The 19,196-nt window shown below is 51.7% G+C and overlaps 5 protein-coding genes across 5 annotated transcripts; 3 read left to right on the top strand and 2 right to left on the bottom strand.

Moving 5' to 3' along the window:
• Positions 1–277: 277 nt before the first annotated feature.
• On the top strand, positions 278–8,586 carry BJY04DRAFT_223720 (putative polyketide synthase; the record flags this gene model as incomplete). The annotated part of the gene is made up of 16 exons (XM_073717770.1): positions 278–340; positions 414–1,015; positions 1,075–1,588; positions 1,638–1,761; positions 1,815–1,927; positions 1,972–2,413; positions 2,471–2,917; positions 2,968–5,117; positions 5,174–5,270; positions 5,323–5,348; positions 5,405–6,256; positions 6,307–6,588; positions 6,635–6,709; positions 6,757–7,097; positions 7,148–7,625; positions 7,678–8,586. 16 exons carry the CDS (start codon positions 278–280, stop codon positions 8,584–8,586), a joined length of 7,515 nt encoding a protein of 2,504 aa, XP_073565544.1.
• A 26-nt stretch (positions 8,587–8,612) lies between these two features.
• On the bottom strand, positions 8,613–10,812 carry BJY04DRAFT_201253 (putative major facilitator). The gene has a single exon (XM_073713043.1). It carries the CDS (start codon positions 10,649–10,651, stop codon positions 8,708–8,710), a length of 1,944 nt encoding a protein of 647 aa, XP_073565543.1. The 5' UTR covers positions 10,652–10,812; the 3' UTR covers positions 8,613–8,707.
• Positions 10,813–11,276: 464 nt separating this feature from the next.
• On the top strand, positions 11,277–13,715 carry BJY04DRAFT_211065 (putative hexokinase; the record flags this gene model as incomplete). The annotated part of the gene is made up of 6 exons (XM_073714353.1): positions 11,277–11,281; positions 11,342–11,370; positions 12,186–12,305; positions 12,357–12,382; positions 12,443–12,850; positions 12,903–13,715. 6 exons carry the CDS (start codon positions 11,277–11,279, stop codon positions 13,713–13,715), a joined length of 1,401 nt encoding a protein of 466 aa, XP_073565542.1.
• Positions 13,716–13,947: 232 nt separating this feature from the next.
• Positions 13,948–15,790, bottom strand: BJY04DRAFT_211063 (general substrate transporter; the record flags this gene model as incomplete). The annotated part of the gene is made up of 6 exons (XM_073714352.1): positions 13,948–14,453; positions 14,537–14,659; positions 14,732–15,106; positions 15,187–15,542; positions 15,608–15,633; positions 15,695–15,790. The coding sequence occupies 6 exons, from the start codon at positions 15,788–15,790 to the stop codon at positions 13,948–13,950; spliced, it is 1,482 nt and encodes a 493-aa protein (XP_073565541.1).
• An 824-nt stretch (positions 15,791–16,614) lies between these two features.
• On the top strand, positions 16,615–19,133 carry BJY04DRAFT_211061 (beta-glucosidase H; the record flags this gene model as incomplete). The annotated part of the gene is made up of 7 exons (XM_073714351.1): positions 16,615–16,684; positions 16,731–17,041; positions 17,071–17,303; positions 17,352–17,438; positions 17,473–18,266; positions 18,356–18,736; positions 18,778–19,133. 7 exons carry the CDS (start codon positions 16,615–16,617, stop codon positions 19,131–19,133), a joined length of 2,232 nt encoding a protein of 743 aa, XP_073565540.1.
• Positions 19,134–19,196: the final 63 nt, after the last annotated feature.

Below are 19,196 nucleotides of genomic sequence, written 5' to 3'. Positions count from 1 at the left end.
GCAAAAGCGATTGATCTATCACGGGACAGTCAATGCAGGCAGGAACCTAAGGTGAGGTCCCATCCATCCCTGTCCAAGTCCCCATTTCCCATCCTTTAACACCCCGTTGTGTCTTTGTCGAGGCACCATTGCTCTGCTAAAACCAATTGTCGAAGAATACACCCAACGAATGAACGGTGAGAGAGCATCTATATTACGCGCACAATTAGCTCATCCATCGGCTGGGCTACAACCAGCTCTTCATCCTCAGCCAGGGAGCAGAGGACATTGATCCACAATGTCTTCAACCACACAAAAAGACGGAGTCTCAGCTGCTGTGGACTACCTACAGAGCCATGCGGTACGTCGAGGCTTGCCCTCTTTCCATGTCGCGTCTACTAAGCCGACCACTTCACTAACGACATCGTTACTAGGCTCGCAACACAAGCAGCAGTCCAGAGACATCCTCCTCAAGCCCAAGCTGCGAATGCAATACCCCCACCTCATCTACGACCAGCATTAACGATAATACCCTGAGCCATGGAGTGTACAAACCGATTGCCATCGTGGGAATGGCGATGAGGCTACCCGGTGGAGTGAGAACAGAGAAAGCATTTTGGGACATGCTGGCGGAGAAAAGAGACGGCTTATGTCGCGTGCCCGAGTCTCGATACAATGTCGATAGCTTTTACAGTGATTCGAAGCGACATTCCGTGAGAACCACTAAAGGATACTTCCTCCAGGAGGATCCGGCGGAGTTTGATGCTCCGTTTTTCGGAATAAGCAACTTCGAGGCATCGAGGTTGGATCCCCAGCAGAGATTGTTGCTTGAGGTGGTCTGGGAATGCATGGAAAGTGCTGGTCAACAGCACTGGCAGGGCAGCGATATCGGGTGCTATGTCGGTGTCTTTGGGGAGGACTGGCTCGACATATCCTCTAAGGATACACAGCAAATCGACCGATTTCATGTTCTTGGAACAGGAAACTTCGCTTTATCTAATCGTATCTCGTATGAGTATGATCTTACGGGTCCGAGGTAGGTTCTGACACACTGAGAACCAACAGTCATGGCTAATCTTCTATTCATGTACGCAGCATGACCTTCCAGACCGGTTGCTCTTCGTCGCTAGTCGGATTCCATGAAGCATGCCAGGCGATACAAACAGGAGACTGTTCATCAGCCATTGTGGCGGGCTCTAATTTAATTCTATCTCCAACCATGACTACCACAATGTCCGATAATATGGTTCTGGCACCTGACGGGGTCTGCAAGACGTTCGACGCAGCTGCAAATGGTTACGGTCGAGGAGAAGCAATCAATGCTGTCTATCTAAAACCTCTCGACCAAGCGTTGGCCGACGGAGACCCTATACGGGCGGTCATTCGGTCAACAGCAACAAATTGCGATGGCAGAACGCCGGGAATTACGACACCAGGATCGAAGACCCAGAAACAACTAATTCGCCATGCATACAAGCGAGCCGGCATCGAAGATATAACCGAAACTGCTTTTTTCGAATGTCATGGTACAGGAACGACTATTGGGGACCTGGCAGAGACTTCGGTTGTGGCCGATCTGTTCCAGGCAAGAGGTGTATTTATCGGCGCGGTATGTCCTGATCCGTCTTTTACATGCCAAATCAGCTAACGTCGCATAGGTTAAGCCTAACGTAGGGCACTCCGAGGGAGCGTCAGGGCTGACGAGTATCATCAAAGCTGTCTTGTCTCTTGAAAAGAACATGATACTTCCTAATGCTCACTTCCATAAACCAAACCCTCAAAGTAAGTTGGCTCGCCCCTCGTTAATCTATAATAATGTTGAATCACGACTGTAGTCCCATTTGAAACCGCAAAGTTGGTTGTACCCGTTGATCTACAGCCATGGCCGGTCAACAAGGAGCGTCGAGTCAGCGTGAATTGCTTCGGCATCGGCGGTGCAAACGCCCACGTAAGTCCCTGTAGCCTTTCAGACCACCGTTCCTGATGATCTAGGTTATTCTGGATTCGGCAACTCTCCACTGTCCACCATCAAGCCCGGTCCACGGATCCCAACAGAATATCAGTGCAAACCTTTTATTAGTTTCGGCGTCTAGTGCAACGTCGCTCGAGAAGCGCATGGCAGAGACAGAGACCTACGTCACTGAGAACCCTGACAGAGTCAATGACCTAGCCTATACTCTCGCTCTAAGGCGCAGACATCTACCTTACAAAGGCGTTCTTGTGCTTAAATCAGATGGGAACACACCAACTACACGAGTTGTTAATCGCCCAGCTTCCTCTCCATCAGTTACATTTGTCTTCAACGGCCAAGGGGCGCAGTGGGCTGGTATGGGCAAAGAGCTATTCCATAGCCTTCCAGTATTCAAGGAGGGTATCCGTCAAATGGATAGAGTTCTGCAGGGCCTGAAACCAGGTCCCGATTGGCTCATTGAAGGTAAGATAAAACGATCGGCTGTTGATTGATGATTTCGCTTTGCTAACAGGCTGTCAGACGAACTTCTCAAGGACGATTCAGCCTCCCGGATTGACAACGCCGAAATATCACAGACTCTTTGTACAGCAATCCAGATCGGACTCGTGAACATTCTCACAAGCTGGGATGTTCATCCAACTTCTGTTGTCGGACATTCAAGTGGGGAGATTTGCGCCGCTTATGCCGCAAAGGCGATTTCATTAGATACTGCAATTATCACTGCCTATTACCGTGGCCAGGTTGCGAAAGGCAGCAAAGGAGGTGCAATGGCCGCCGTCGGTTTAGGATCGAAGGAATTACAGCCTTTCTTACGGAAAGGCGTTGTCGTAGCCTGTCATAACAGCCCGCAGAGCTCAACCGTTTCTGGTGAAGTTGACGCCGTCGAGACTCTGATTCAAGAGATACAATACTCTCTACCAGATGTCTTCTGTCGACGTCTCCGGGTCGATACGGCCTATCATTCAGGTACGTGTGTGTTTTCCTTCAACTACAAAAGTAACCTAATTATTCTTTAGACCACGTGAGAACATTGGGCGACCAGTATGAGAAGGCTATTTCACCATACATGCGAGTCTCGGAGTACATGACGCCGCTCTACTCTACGGTATATGGAAAAGTCATCGAGGATCCGACTCTTCTCAATGCGTCTTACTGGCGTCATAACCTTGAGTCACCTGTCCTGTTCTCCGATGCAATGAGATCTCTGGTCTGTGCTCGTCCAAATCAGCTTGTTATTGAGATCGGGCCGCATTCTGCCCTCGCTGGACCGATTCGCCAAATTATGCACAGTGAAGATAACAAAAGTCATGCATATGTTCCTACACTCGTCCGCAACCAAGATCAAGCTGAGTGTATTTTAACAACGCTAGGTCATTTGTGGACGCTTGGTATCCCAGTACAAATCGACAGCGTGATACAGCGCGGAAAAGTCTTAACCGACCTCCCGTCGTACCCTTGGAGTCACGGAGCGAGGTTCTGGGAAGAAAGCCGACTCTCTCAAACCTGGAGGCTACGAAAGTTTCCTCATCATGAGCTTCTTGGTTCCAGGGTCCTCGGCTCTAGCGACCGAGAGCCAGTGTGGCGCAACCTTCTTGAACTGGAAAAAACCCCTTGGTTAGCTGAACATGTACTGCTCAAGAACATTGTCTTTCCTGGAGCAGGTTATATTGCCGTGGTAGGCGAAGCGATCTATCAACAGACTGGGACTGAGAATTACACTATTCGTAATCTCCTCCTAAAGACACCTCTATTCCTACTTGACGGTCATAGTGTCGAGCTTATAACCAGCCTCAAGCCTCTCAGACTAACCGATCTGCAAGACTCCGACTGGTATGAATTCACGATTACCGCTTTCGACGGAAAGGAGTGGACGAAGCATTGTCAAGGAGAAGCACGAGCATGTCCTGACAAACGGGTCTCATCGCAAGTACTCCAGCCGGCAATTCGAAAGATTCAGTCGGAGCCATGGTATCGCTTGCTCGCAGGCAAAGGGCTAGCCTATGGGCCTCGATTCCGAGGATTAGAAGATATTATGACCAATCCAAATACTAACCTTGCTACGGGCAAGGTGCATGATGACCTGACATTGCATGAAAGCCATTACGCTATGCATCCAATCGCGATTGATCAGTGTCTACAGCTGATGAGTGTTGCGGCCTATTCGGCGCGTGGGTATGAGGGAAAGCGGCTGGCCATTCCTTCGCACTTCCAAGACATCTACGTTGGGAAAAGCGAAGGACCCTTGTCAGTTAAAGCGACTGTGCAGAAGACTTCAAGCAGCATCTATTCTGCTAATATAATGGCACTAGTCGCCGGCTTTGTTGGATTTTCGCTGTCCGGTGGATCGTGTTTTGTCCTCGACGAGCAAGCTGGTACCTCCGATGCACAAGTGCCACTGCTATCTCGCCTCAACTGGAAGCCCGATATCGACTTCATCCCGTCAGAGCAATTGTTACCATATCATGCCGCTGGGCGAAATCTTCAATGCATGAAAGACTTGGCAGCTGTATGCATTGTCGAGTCTGCACTCCAAGCTCAAAATATTCAACCCGCCAATGATTCTCTGGGGAGATATCAAGATTGGCTGCTGCGCAATCTTAACGAGATTCAGCAAGGAACACACGGGCTCTCCAATGAAGGCAAGAAGCAGATATGTCTGACCACAAAAGAGAGATTTGCCTTCTTCGACAACACAGTGAAGGTGGAGGGCGCGAAAGCCGAGTGGCAAGGGAGGGCCAGTCTGGGGGCTCTGGCACGGGCAGTTATGCAGCATACAACGCCAATGATTGAAGGCACAAAATCACCACTGGAGGTGCTTATGGATAACAATGCTCTAGAAGAGTTCTACTCTGTCTACTGCGACTATACCCCGTGGAAGACTGTCCTTTCCAATCTCACGCACGCTAATCCGCGAATGAGAATCCTCGAGATTGGTGCTGGGACTGGAGCCGCGACTGCCGCAGCGCTCAACTTTTTGCAGACACCCGAGGGTATAGCCACGTTTGAGAGCTATCTTTTCACAGATCTGTCCCCTGCCTTCTTTGATCCAGCGAAGGAGAAGCTCAAACATTACGGGAGGCTGGATTACGCGGTGTTAGACATCAGCAAAGAACCCAGTACCCAGGGATTCGAACATGGCACTTTCGACCTCATCATCGCTGCCAACGTGAGTATCTCCTGTCATAAGTGTCATTTAAAAGGGGGGACTAATCATTACTGAAGGTGCTGCATGCCACACCAAGCATTAGTGCGACACTGCGCCATGTCCGCCAGCTTCTCACTACTGGCGGGCGGTTGCTTCTCTTAGAATTGGACCCAGGTACGACGCATGTCCCAACCATTATATGCTCTAGCTACTCACGCTCATCTAGCCATACCGGCAATTGACTACATGATGGTAAGACCTGAACCTGTCCGAACCTCCTATCGAAACACATCATAACAGCCAAACAGGGGTGTCTTCCCGGTTGGTGGATAGGAAAAGACGACGGGCGCGTAGAGAAACCTTACATCTCTACCGCCAGATGGGAACTAGAATTGCGACAAGCAGGGTTCAGTGGTATCGATGCACTATGTTTTGACGACCCAGAAGATGCCCGCTTTAATGCACACATGCTGTCAACTAATCCAGCCCCCCCTTGCGAAAAGCAGGAAGTTACCTTGGTGTATCAGCATACTATTCCAGACTGGGCAAGTGAACTATCCCGACAGTTAGAGACTTCGGGTCATACTTTGAGGTGGGCTGAGTTTGAATCTACTCCATCTACGGCCACAAGCGTGATCTTCCTCTTGGACCTTGAAACACCCTTCCTGAAGGAGATGTCTCAGAATGATTTCCATCACTTGAAACGCCATTTCGAAGCGTATCAGTCCATTCCCGTGATCTGGATTACTCAGTCTACCCAGACTCAATGCAAGGACCCGTGGTTTGGACTGGCCTTGGGAATAGCACGCGCATTGAGAAAAGAGCTGGCCATTCAGCTGGCCACAATTGAGCTTGACCAACTCAATCTAACTACAGCCACTGTTGTGGCTAGAGTCTTTGAAAAGCTTGTCAGCCAGGTCCAAGCTATGGAATACCCGGACATGGAGTATGTCATACACGATGGGAACGTGCTTACCGGTCGCTTCAAATGGGAGAGTCTCTTCAGTGGATCTCCTAGGCTCTCGGATAACACCCCCAGAAAGCTTCTCGTCAAGACCTGTGGAATTCTGGACTCGATGGAGTGGGTTCCCGTCGACGTCGCCCTGCCCAAGAGTGATGAAGTCCTTGTGGATGTCAAGTATTCCGCGTTGAATTTTAAGGTATGTACCAAGCCCAGGCCCAGGTGCCATAAAGTTGTCTAACTCGCCAGGATATAATGGTTTCAATGGGCCTTTTCGGGTTTGTGAACGACCTAGGTATGGAGAGCACAGGGGTTGTTCGACAGGTTGGACGGGAAGTGACGACCCTGGAGGCAGGAGATCATGTACTTATCACTGCTCCTGGCTCCATGCAAACGCAAGTATGCCTTGCGGAGTCCTGGTGTGTTAAGATTCCGGACTGGTTGTCGCTCGAAGACGCTGCTAGTATGGGTGTCGCTTTCTCTACTGTGCTCTATTCTCTCGTGCACTTGGGACGGTTAGAGGAAGGCCAGGTACGTTGTGGCCGTTATCAGTTATATCTCTGGCTAACATCCTCAGTCCGTCCTAATACATTCCGCTGCCGGCGGTGTCGGACAGGCTGCAATACAGGTGTGCCAGATGAAGAAGGCTGAGGTGAGGCTCAAGTCGGTTATGTGTTTCGGCTACTGACACTCGTCAAGATCTTCGTGACGGTTGGAAACATAGGGAAGTCTCAGTATCTCCAGGATACCTATAATATTTCACCTGACCACATCTTCAACTCAAGAGACGATTCGTTTCTGTCAGATCTGATGCAGGCTACCAACGGGAAAGGGGTGGATGTTGTGTTGAACTCTCTGGCTGGGGAACTCCTCCACGCCTCGTGGAAGTGCGTTGCTGCAGGAGGTAAGATGTTTGAGCTCGGAAAGAGAGACTTCCTAGGCCATGGTATGCTCAGTATGGATGCTTTCATGGCAAACCGGGCCTTTTTCGGTGTTGATCTTGACGCTTTCACCAAATGCCGACCCTCACGCCTGCTTGAGTATGACCATCTCTGGCTTGTCACAAGTATTGCGCTGACATCCACGCCAGGCTCGCTAGAGACTATTTCAAGCTACTTGAGTCGGGTCAAATCCGGCCCATCCGCCCCATCAAATTGTTTAATGCAGCAGATGCGCTCGAAGCGTTTCGGTACATGCAAAAGGGAGTCCATATGGGTAAGATTATACTCAAGATGCCAGAGTCTTCTTCATGTCTTCCGAATGAGACATCACGAAGGCCTATACGATTCAGATCCGACGCATCGTACCTTCTGATTGGTGGCTTGGGTGGAATCGGTCAGGCTGTCTCTAGGTGGATGGTCGAGCAGGGCGCTAAGCAATTTATCTTTCTTTCGCGCTCTGCTGGACAATCACATGAGCATCAAGAGTTTTTGCACGAACTTGAGGCTCTTGGATGCAATACTACAACTGTTGCTGGTAGTGTCAGTAATGCCGCAGATGTACAACGGGCAATTTCGAGTAGCCACGCGCCCGTTCATGGAGTGATCAATCTGTCGATGGTGCTCAAGGTACATTCCCACACTATTAGATATGTGGAATTCTGCTTACAACCGTCCATAGGACCAACGTTACTTTGAGATGACCCACGAAGAGTGGAGAGTTCCCTTTGAATCCAAGGTGCATGGAACTTGGACTCTACATTCTGCGCTGGAACACTCCCCGCTAGATTTCTTCGTCGTCGTCAGCTCCCTCTGTTCGGTTGCTGGAAACGCCGGGCAAACCAACTACGCCTCTGCCAACGCGTTTCTCGATGCATTTGTCCAATACAGGCGTGACAGAGGACTTCCTGCCTCTGTCCTAAATCTCGGAGTTGTTGACGAGGTTGGCACGGTCGCTGGCGATACACAGCTGCTCCAACAACTTCGTGCGTTGGGCAATCGTCTCATTTCGGAGGCTGAGCTGCTTGATGCACTCCAAGCTCTGTTGACCGAGTTGCCCAGTCAGCCTCCGCTACAGAGTGTTCTTCCTGAGAAAACATCTTGCGTTTTTGCAGTCGGCATGTCATCCACTAAGCCACTGCGAGACTCCAATGGAGTTGCACTCTGGCGCGGCCCCGATGCGCGATTCGCAGGATACGAGAATTGGGAAACTCAGACCGGCGAAGAGCCGCAGTCTGAGAACTACGACTCTCTTAGAGCTTTTATTGGGGAAGTTGAAGCCGACCCTCAAATTTTGAACGCGCCGGAGACCCTGCCTCGAGTGACTAGAGAGGTCGGCAAGCTGATTACCTCGTATGTATCGGCGGACCAGGAGATGAGCGACGAGCAGATTGCAAATTATGCGATTGATTCCCTGATGTCGATTGAGATTCGGAACTGGGTGAGGCGCAAGATGATGATTGATGTTTCATTGCCGGAGATTTCGCGGGCTGGGACGGTAGCGGGCTTTGCGCTGCTCACGGTGGACAAACTGAAGGCGAAGTTTCTGCCAGGGGAAAACGAGGGGCAAGAAGGGAAACAGAAACAGTGATGCAGAGATGGAGCGGAGTTTATGAGGTTTGAGATGTATGAGTATCCCACAATAAAGGGCGAAAATATACACTAGCTAGCCTACTCAAGGACAGCCCTAACATCCATTCTATCGCACGAATTCAGTTCTTGACACCAGCCCAAATTCTCTTCAGGAATGACTTCTCCTTTGCAGCTTCACCATTATCCCCGTGCTCAACTCTGCCTTCCTCAACAACAACCCCTCCGTTCGTCGTCCCATCCACAACATTCTGTGTCTTTCCGAGATAGTAATTCGGCATGAGTAGACCGGCAATCAACGGAATCACACTCAAACACAAGCCAGCCAAAAACATTGGCTTCACAGTGTTCGTAAAAGCGCGGATACCGGCCTCTCTCTCCGGAGTGCCCCAAGCAAACTGATTCCTTGCACTGGTACTACTCCCATAGAAAGTCGCCGCATCTTCCTCCGACAATCCCTCCGCAAGCAGATGGCCCATGTACTTACTCGTATACATGTGCGAGGCGATCGCCGAGCCCACCGATGACCCCAGCTTCGTCCACAGCGACAGCTGCGAGATGATAGCGGCCAGATCCTGATGCGGCACCGACGCCTGCGACGCAACTCTCGTTCCCACGACCGAGCACGCACCACCCCACGCATTCAGCAGCTGAGACATCACCAGCGCCGCGGTGGTCGCGTTCTCCCCAACAGCCCAGTACGTGATCCCCAATGCGATGAGGCGGAGCGAGAGCCCGAAGATCTGAAGCACTTTGTACCGGTGGAACACACGATGATACAGCCCAGCCGCCAGTCCAAAGAACGTCAGCGCGACAGTCGAAATCGCGCCAAAGTTGCCCCAGTCGTACTGGCTCCAGGGTTTGATCACAAACACCCAGGTGGTGTAGTAGATCGACCTGACGTTCCCGGAAACCATATAGAAGATATCAATGATCACAGCGCAGATGAACGTCTTGTTATTCCAGACCCGCCGATTCAAGATCGGAAACGAGGAGAAGAAGATCTCCCACACGATGAACCCAACCAGAATCACAAACCCGCAGACAATCATCGCGATCATAGACGGGTTACTCCACCCGCCCTTCGCATCCTTAACCAGGCTGAACGGAATCAGAATCAGCGCAAACGACAGCGCCAGCAACAACAACCCGATAATATCAATCTGTACCAGCAAATCTTTAAACGTGGTCAACCGATCTCCAAGACTGGACCGCTGCACCTGCATCGTCCCCGCATCAACTGCCCGCTGCGTCTCCAGCCTCCCCGCCGCAAACGACAACTCACCCGCCTCCTTCGCCTTATAGTCAGCATAGTACAGCGTCGCAATAATCGGCGCGACCAGCACCGGCGCAATAATACAGAACATCCCATACCCCCACCGCCAGCAGCTATTGATATCATCTGCACAAACACTCGCCTGGATCTTGGACCCGACGAAGGGGAGAAACAGGTACGGGAAGGAGGTCATGGCGCTGACGAACCCGCGCCATTGCAGCGGCGTTAGATCACCGACGATGATATCCGTTGCGAGATCTAACCCCGCCTGACCGGTTGCACTGAGGACACGACCGACACACAGCGCCGCGGCGTTCGGCGCGGATGCAACGACGATATACCCGATGACATACGAAACAAGAATGTAGATGTATGCTGTCTGGCGGGAGAAGACGTCGCACAGTTTCGCGATGAAGGGCTTCGAGACGGCGATCAGGATGCTTTCTACGATCGCGATGGTGCCGATGTAGGATTGGCGATTGAAGGCGGCGGTGGCGTAGACGTCGTAGGAGGAGGTGGTGGACTGGTCGAGGGAGAAGGAGACGCTGACGGCGAGGATGCAGACGTACAGGGTCAGGGCGACGGGGTGGGTGCGGTGGAAGAGGCGGGAGAAGGCCTCGATGCGGCTGACGCCGTGCTGCTGCAGTTGGTGGGCTTGGGAGGGGTTGACGGAGCGGAAGGTGGTTTTCTCGGGGGTGATGGCGTCTTCTTGGGAGTGAGGGCCTTTGTTGTCTTCGATGACTGGGGGTGGCTGGATGCCGGTGGTCTGTTTCTCGTGCTGGGGATCCATGGTGCTTGGTGTCGAGTGAAGTTGATTTAAGAATCTTACTCGCAGGGGCAGCAGTCCCCAGGTGGTTCTTGTTGAGACAAGGCAAGACAAGACAAGACAGAGAATGACTGATCAGCAAGTCTGGAAACAGGGTGCGATGGGCGCCTTTTCACCTCTCAATGGTGAAAACTCTGCATTGTACTATATGCTAGTCTAAGCCCTAGTTTAAGACGCCGGGTAGTAGCTGGTGGCAAGGTGCAGGATTCTCAGCCCATCATGCATTGCATAGACGGACTCAAGTGAGACCCTGCCAGCCAGAGTTGGAGATCGGCAGAGACGGAGTGGTGATGATTGGGAGGGTGATGGCCGGAGGTCCTGGTTGCGGTGGAGTCGCAATCTAAGGTTGAGAGTCCTGGCCAATGGTTCCTCACCAGGGATTCACCACTTTTGATCTGATAATCACTCGGTCATCTGATAAGATCCACTTGCTACATTCTATGGGCAGGTACATCCTGCCGGAGTGGGTGGTGCGTCCTGGGCATAAAGCTTCTCATCCAGAGTCCTGTGCATCATATATGTCCGAAGTATACCCCAGTAATGGTAAGAATAGCTAGCGTAGCTTGATTGACATGACAGGACACGCCCCATGGAGTCCATATTCCCTACAGCATAGCATCTCGTTCTACGACCGACAACCGTTGACAGGCCAAGGAAACCTCAAAGGGCCGGCACGGCGCTAGGTCCCTGGCGGCCCCAGCTACAAATGGCAGCTTAAACATGGCGAATTGGCATTCGCCAAGCATCACTACTCTATTTCCTTGGATAATAGCGTGGCGAGACGGAAGGCAAGGGCTACAAAATCACGCACGGCAAGACGGCAACGCGGCAGGCATTTAGCAAGTATCTCCAACTGAATCGTACGATTCTGTGCTCTGGAACTGTTAGCAATAGGAAAGGCCAGGGTGGTGTATCATTTGTCCCGGAGATAGGTACCGGTTTGTCAGGGGTGAGACTACGTAGAACTCTTCAGACAGGGCATGGAGGCGGCTAAGATTGCCGAAGCGAGTCAGATGCAGGAAACTCTGTTGGCCATGGCGCAGGGGTTGTGAATAGCTGGTGCAGAATGCCTTGGACGGTGGACCTGTGTCCGATGACAGTAAGATCAACATGAATAGGCTATTGAAAATCTTTCTTTGCAATTAAAGCACAACAATGCTGATTCTGCAGCCTTCTTGGTTGACGGGCATGATGCTATTCTGAGCATGTTCTGACAGAAGCATGAAAGCTGGACTTATCGAGAATCTTCGTTGGCGCCAGTTTGTCCAAGGAATGTCGGTGGTGATGTGTGACATCATTCTCACCGCATCTACCAAGCTTCGTTTCTATGGCTAAGTATAAGTCAACATGGAACCGCTTAAGCGCTTATATTCCCTATAGATCATGTATATACTACACATTGGTTAGTACAACAACTAGACACTATGTTTACAACGGATGGTATGTGCGCCCAGCCTCTAACTGTATGGGAAAGTCAGCCCTAACTGTAGATCTCCAGCTTCCCAAGGCGGCTCCACGCCTCTACAGGCTGAGCATGAGAGACTAAAAGCTCTCCTCGGGGTAGATTCTACCCAGCTGAGAACAATATCTGATGGATTTGCCCATGAATTGGAAGTTGGTGAGAGGCCTTGACCCTTACCGTTTCAGCCGCGATCTAACCTCTTCGCAGGGCTCAGTAACGAGAAAGGAGATATTGTATGTATACCCAGCCCCCTAAGCATTCTACAGTTTCATTGATAAGATCTCCCTCCACAGCCAATGAACCCAACCTGGGCGACAAAACTCCCGAGCGGTACCGAGAAAGGACGCTATCTGACCATGGACATGGGCGGCACGAACTTTCGCGTCTGCCAAGTCACCCTGCATGGTAGCGGTAAATTCGACGTCGTTGCAACAGAGAGCAAAATAACAACGGGGTTGAAGAATGGGACTGCAGAGCAACTGTGGCATTACGTCGCCGACAACCTACAGAATTTCATCGACAAACATGGCATCTCGAAGGAGGAGTTGGCGACTATCCCTCTCGCTTTTACATTCTCTTACCCCGTCACGCAGACTTCTATTACAGATGGCATCCTTCAGACCTGGACAAAGGGGTTCAATATCAGCGGGGTTGAAGGGCATGATGTTGTCTCGCAGCTGCAGAAAGTACTAGACGAGAGGGTTAGTATCCCCTCTTCAGAGTGACGGTTACCTGTCTAACTCACACTGTTAGGACCTCCCAGTCCGAATAGTCGCCCTCGTCAACGACACAGTGGGCACACTAATGGCCTCGCGCTACGTCGATGCCGAAACCGAAATCGGCAGCATCTTTGGCACAGGCAGCAACGCCGCATATATGGAGCGCTGTTCCCAGATCCCAAAGCTAGCAGACCACAGGTTCCCAGATGATGCTCTCATATCCATCAACTGCGAGTACGGCGCGTTTGACAACAGCACCAGAGTCCTCCCGTTTACAGATTACGATATCCAGATTGATCGGGAATCACCACGTCCTGGAGAGCAGCGGTATGAGAAGATGGTTGCGGGCCTGTACCTAGGCGAGATCTTTCGACATATTCTGCTTGATCTATACAAGAGCAAAGAGCTCCTCTTCCATGGTCAGGAAGTAGCACGTCTAGCCGAACCATACTCCATCGATAGCTCATTCCTATCCCGGCTTGAGAACGATGAGAGCCCAGACCTGCAAATCAGCAGGAACTTATTCGAAGAAGAACTCTCCATCACACCAACCCTCCCAGAGGTGGAATTCTGCAAAGCCCTAGCGCAGCTCATAGCCGAGCGATCTGCAAGACTCTACGCCTGCGGCATTGCGGCAATCATGAAGAAGCGGTCGTTGGAACGGTGCCATGTTGCTGTTGATGGATCGGTCTTCAATAAATACCCGGACTTTCCTCAGAGGGTGCTGGGGGCATTACGGGAGATATTTGGCTGGAGGGGGGATCTGCCTGAGCCGGTGAGGATTGTTCCCGCGGTTGATGGGTCAAGTGTTGGTGCTGCTGTTATTGCTGCCTTGGTGGTGGAATGACGGAGATTGTTTTAATGGGAACTGGATGTTGTACTCCGTACCTGAGCGTGATTAAGGTCTAGCATTGCGTTGTCCGTGCTTACTTAGGGTTATGTGTAGGCACAGAGTTCCATTCAAGCGGTACGTAGGTAGCCTTACGGCAATCGCAAGCATCCAAACCATGTCTATACCAACCTTAGCAGACGTGGTTAATTATGTAGCCTTCTTACAGTCAGAACATCGATCCTGCCCGTCAAATCTTCTCATCCTCCTTCCCCCCCTCAACCGCATCCAAGGTAACCAACCCCTCATCCCCTTCAAAGATAGCATCAATCTCCTCCAACGTCTTCCCCGCCGTCTCCACCCAATAGAAGTAAATAAACACAATCAACCCCCAATTCCAACTCGCATTCATAACATAAGCCTTCCACCCTAACGTCTCCAGCGCAAACGGAAACGAAAACACAAAGACGAGCCCAAAGCTAAAGTACGTCCAGGTATTCAGCCCCATCCCCTGCGCGCGGATCGGGTAGTTGAACACCTCGGGCGGGTACAGGTAGCATAGTGGCGTCCAGGAGAGGGAGTAGGATCCCATGAAGAGGAACATGCAGGCGACGGCACCGTAGATGCCGGGTTTGTGGGTGGAGGTGCCGTAGAGCCTTATCAGGATGCCGATTAGGTAGAGGAAGAGGGTGAGCAGGGTTGTTGAGAGGAGGGCGCTGAGGCGCCGGCCGAGTTTGTCGTAGAGGTAGGTTCCCACTAGCCCGCAGAGGAGACACCAGGCGTTGAGGATTATGTTCTAGATCAACATTAGCAGGAGGAATGGTGTGTTGAGGAGGGACATATAATCTGCAGCTGGGTGGTGCTGTCTGTGATGCCGGCGTTCTCGAGCATGGTGCCGAAGTAGCTGTTCGCCTCAACGTCAGTACACCAGGACGATTCCGGAATGAGGTCAAACGTACTAGCTAGCAATTTGGTTCCCTATCATAGTTAGCACGAGATGAGCAGTGATCAGTTAGGAGTATTGAAATACATACCAACAATAACCGTCGCCAACGCACAGCTGAAAACCAAACTCAGCCTCCGGATCACACTCCGGCTCCTCACAATCTCCCTCAGCTTCATCCTCCCAATCGTAGAGTCATCCCTCTCCATCGCATCCATGATCTCCCGATGCTGCTCCACAACCGAAGCATGGCTTTCGTCCCCGTCGGAATTCACCTGCGCGAGCACCTTCAGCGCCTCCTGATACCGTCCCTGCGAAATAAGCCACCTCGGCGACTCCGGAATAAACGGCAGAACAGAAATACAGAGGAGACTCCAGAAGCCCTGCAGCAGGGACGGCGTCCGCCAGGCCCACGTCGAGTTGAATTCCGCGGTGCGGTATGTGACGCCTGCGGTGATGAGGGCCCCTGCGATATCACCTCGAATTAGCTTTCTTTCCGGAAAGAAAAGGCATGACACTCATAAGCACTGGTTGAAGCGAACGTACCAACATAATAAAAATCATTAATCAACCCCAGCCCCCACCCGCGATACTTGTACGGGAATGTCTCGGCCAGATACGTCGGGGCTACAATAATGGTGCATGATTTGCCAAATCCCAGGCCGATTCTCAAGGCGATGAACATGGCGATGGGCTGGGATGCGGCTTGGATGGCAATAAACCCGATTGTCACGGACGCTGCGAGGAGCAGTGCGGTTCGGCGGCTGAGCTTGTCGACGATGTGCGGGAAGACAAGGCCAGCGAGGATTCCCCCGATGTAGGTGGCTGAAGCACTGAGGCCTTTGGTTATGGTGGTTATGCTGAAGTATTCGGTGTAGGAGGGGAGGATGTTGAGGCCGTTCCTGTGAAGTCAATAGTTCGGGGGTTGGAGGGGAGAGTGTAGGGGGGTTTTGGGTTGTGTAGGGACATCATGGAGGCGTCGAAGCCTACTGTCTATAGATCATGAGGTTACTATTGGTAAGAGACAGATTGGGATTAGAGATCAGCGCCTTACTGCAGAGGTGATTGTTGCGCACGCCATGAGCAGCCCGATGACGACCTTGGATGGCCCCGGGACATGGGGTCTCCAGGTTCTCTCGAAGAACTCCATGGTCTCGGTTGCGGATCTACCAAGTTTGCGGAGGTCAATTGATTGAGCTTTAAAAAAGTTCCTTGTAGTGAATCTATCCCAGTGTGCTGCAAACGTCCAAACAGCCTAGCAATATATACCCAGGCCATAGCCACAGCCAAGATAGCCTGCGCATCCTGCTACACCAGAAAGCAAGAAATGATACCATTGAGTCGATTCACAGAGTGCAAATAGCTACATTCGAGCCTATAGGTCCAAAGTAGGCATCGCAATCTAGCACAGACATACTCCAAATAATGGCAGGAAGTGATGTCGCGCAAAACCGCCAGCACGGGCTACAGAAGGGCTATTTGAAGCTCCCGGGAAGGCTACCGGTTGAATTAACTCTGAAAGATGTCTGATAAGAAGCTATCTGAGGAATCTCGGATCGGTAGCCGTGCTGATAACGACCAGAAGTATACTGACTCGGCGTCGTAGCCGCCATATAAGTCTGGATGCTGTAGCTTTGTCTATGCATGGTGCTTATCAGGCATCGGTGGGTCTGGTCATGTCTCCAATCGGGACATATATATATTTTAGAGACTCCTGACGGTGGAACGGGCCGAAATACCGGGCATTTAGAAGTATAGAGTATGTAGAGTAGGAATCAGCTGTATTGTGCATGGTTGAAGTATATCCACTCCCTCAATACGACCACTCAGCGTCGTTGACGCAAGATTCAGCAAAAACTTGTATACCCAAAGATACCCCGATCCCTTCTGTATAGATCCAGCCATTAATTCCACCACTGCTGTTCAATCTGGAGAGCACCACACCAGAAACCACCACAAGCCTAAGGTTGTCAAATGGCCGACCTCAACGTAGAAGAGACCCTCCGGCGCTTGTCCCTCGACGACAAAGTCGCCCTCCTATCCGGTCAGCACCCAAGCATCCACACCTCAGACCAAGCTCACAATCCCAGGAATCGACTTCTGGCACCCCGCACCCCTCCCCGCAGACAATGTCCCCTCAATCCGTCTCTCCGACGGCCCCAACGGCCTCCGCGGCACCAAGTTTTTCAACAGCGTCCCCGCCGCCTGCTTCCCCTGCGGCACCGCCCTAGGCGCAACATTCAATCAAGACCTTCTCTGCGCAGCGGGCCAAAAGATGGCCGAGGAGGCATTCGCCAAAAACCTGCACGTTATCCTTGGCCCCACGATCAACATGCAGCGCTCTCCCCTCGGAGGCCGCGGGTTCGAATCGATAGGCGAAGACCCCTTTCTTGCGGGCCTGGTGCCGCGGCGATCGTTCGTGGGATCCAGAGTATGGGTATCCAGGCGACGATCAATCATTTCGTGTGCAATGAGCATGAGCATAAGCGGAATGGGGTGCAGGCGATTGTGACGGAGCGGGCGCTGCGGGAGATCTATGCGTTGCCGTTTCAGATTGTGGTGAGGGATGCGCATCCGGGGGCGTTTATGATGGCTTACAATGCGGTGAATGGGACGTTTTGTAGTGAGAATCATAAACTTATTCAGGAGTTGTTAAGGGGCGAGTAGGGGTGGCGGGGGCTTGTGATGAGTGACTGGTGTGGGCTTTATAGTACGGTTGAGGCGGTTAAGGCGGGGTTGGATCTGGAGATGCCGGGGCCGCCGGCGTTCAGGGGGAATCTGCTCAAGTTTGCGGTTATGTCTGGGAAGATCTGGCCGCATGTGCTTGATGAGCGGGGTGAGGGAGGTGCTGAGGTTTGTGAAGAAGTGTGCTGGGGCTGGGATTGTGGAACATGGGCCGGAGGGGGTGAATGATACGGAGGAGACTGCGGCGCTGCTGCGGAGGATTGGCAATGAGAGTATTGTGCTGCTCAAGAACGAGGGTGTTTTGCCGTTGAAGAAGGAAAAGAAGACACTGGTGATTGGGCCTAATGCAAAGGTTGCGACTTACTGTGGTGGAGGGTCGGCTTCGTTGAATCCATACTACATCGTCACGCCGTATGACGGGATTAGCGCGAAACTAGACTCAGGCCCGTCTTTTTCAATCGGTGCGTATACGCACAAGCTTCTTCCATTACTCGGAAGTTGGATGCAGCCTCGGGGCGGGAAGCCAGGGATGAGCTGGAAGTTGTACAATGAGGCGCCAGGCACAGTTCGACAAACCATTGATGAACTCTGGCTAACAAGCACGAAGATATACCTCGCCGACTATAAAAATTCAGAGCTTCAGGAGCTGTGGTACGCCGACCTTGAGGGGAATTTCATTGCGGACCAGGACGGGGCATACGAATTCGGGCTTGTGGTTTGCGGCACAGCGAAGCTGTACATTGACGGTCAACTGCTCGTTGACAACGCCGCGAAACAGACTCTAGGAGATGCCTTTTACGGCTGCGGTACTATCGAAGAGCGTGGGCGCATCGGCCTCCGAAAAGGACAGAGCTACCATATAAAAGTAGAGTTTGCGTCAGCACCAAGCTTCACACTCAAGCCCAACAACATCATGGTCGGCGGTGGTTCGCTTCGATTTGGTTGCTGCAAGGTCATCGACGCGCAAGAGGAGATTCGAGATGCAGTCCAGCCCGCCCAAGACCATGAATCTGCGGTGGTCTCAACGCAGACTGGGAAACAGAAAGCAGTGACCGTACGAGCATGAAACTCCCTGGTGTTCTCGACCAGCTCATTTCCGAAGTGGCCCTTGCCAACTCTAACACCGTCGTCGTTATGCAGACCGGCACCCATGAAGAAATGCCATGGTTGAGTACCACAAAGGCCGTGATTCAGGCTTGGTACGGAGGCAACGAGACGGGAAACTCCATTGCAGATGTCCTGTTCGGCGACTATAATCCATCAGGGAAGTTGTCGCTGAGTTCTCCAAAACGCCTCCAAGACGTTCCGTCGTTCCTGAACTTTCGTACTGATGCTGGAAGGACGCTTTATGGGGAGGATGTCTACCTCGGCTACCGATACTATGAGCTTGCAGAGACAGAGGTGAATTTCCGTTTGGTCATGGGCTGTCGTATACAACATTCGGTTTCTCAGATCTCGATATTCGGGTGAAGGAAGGGACTGTGCGCGCTTCTTTCAAGGTTCAGAATACGGGGTCCTTGAAAGGGGCCGAGGTAGCTCAGCTATATGTCCAGCCTTTGCAGCCTGCCAAGGTCAACAGGCCTATCAAGGAGCTGAAGGGATTTGCAAAGGTTGAGCTGGAAGCTGGCGAGAGCAAGGAGGTTGTTATCACAGTCGAGGAGAAGTACGCAGCTGCATACTTTGACGAAGAAAGGGATCAGTGGTGTGTCGAGGCAGGTGTTTACAAGGTGATCATTAGTGATAGCAGCGCTATTACATCCGCAGCATCTATTATATCCCTTGAATATTCAGTGCAAAAGTCAGATTAAGATCACCATATTGACATTTGAATGAACAGTAAACAGAAAATTCATGTTGAAATCAGTCGAACC

The sequence above is a fragment of the Aspergillus karnatakaensis genome, assembly GCF_047715665.1.
Source record: "Aspergillus karnatakaensis strain CBS 102800 unplaced genomic scaffold BJY04scaffold_77, whole genome shotgun sequence".
Lineage (NCBI taxonomy): Eukaryota > Fungi > Ascomycota > Eurotiomycetes > Eurotiales > Aspergillaceae > Aspergillus > Aspergillus karnatakaensis.
This window is presented reverse-complemented; position numbering and strand designations above follow the sequence as displayed.

Coding starts and splice junctions, on each gene's coding strand:
- BJY04DRAFT_201253 (XM_073713043.1), bottom strand. CDS start 10,651: ATGGATCCCCAGCACGAGAAACAGACCACCGGCATCCAGCCACCCCCA.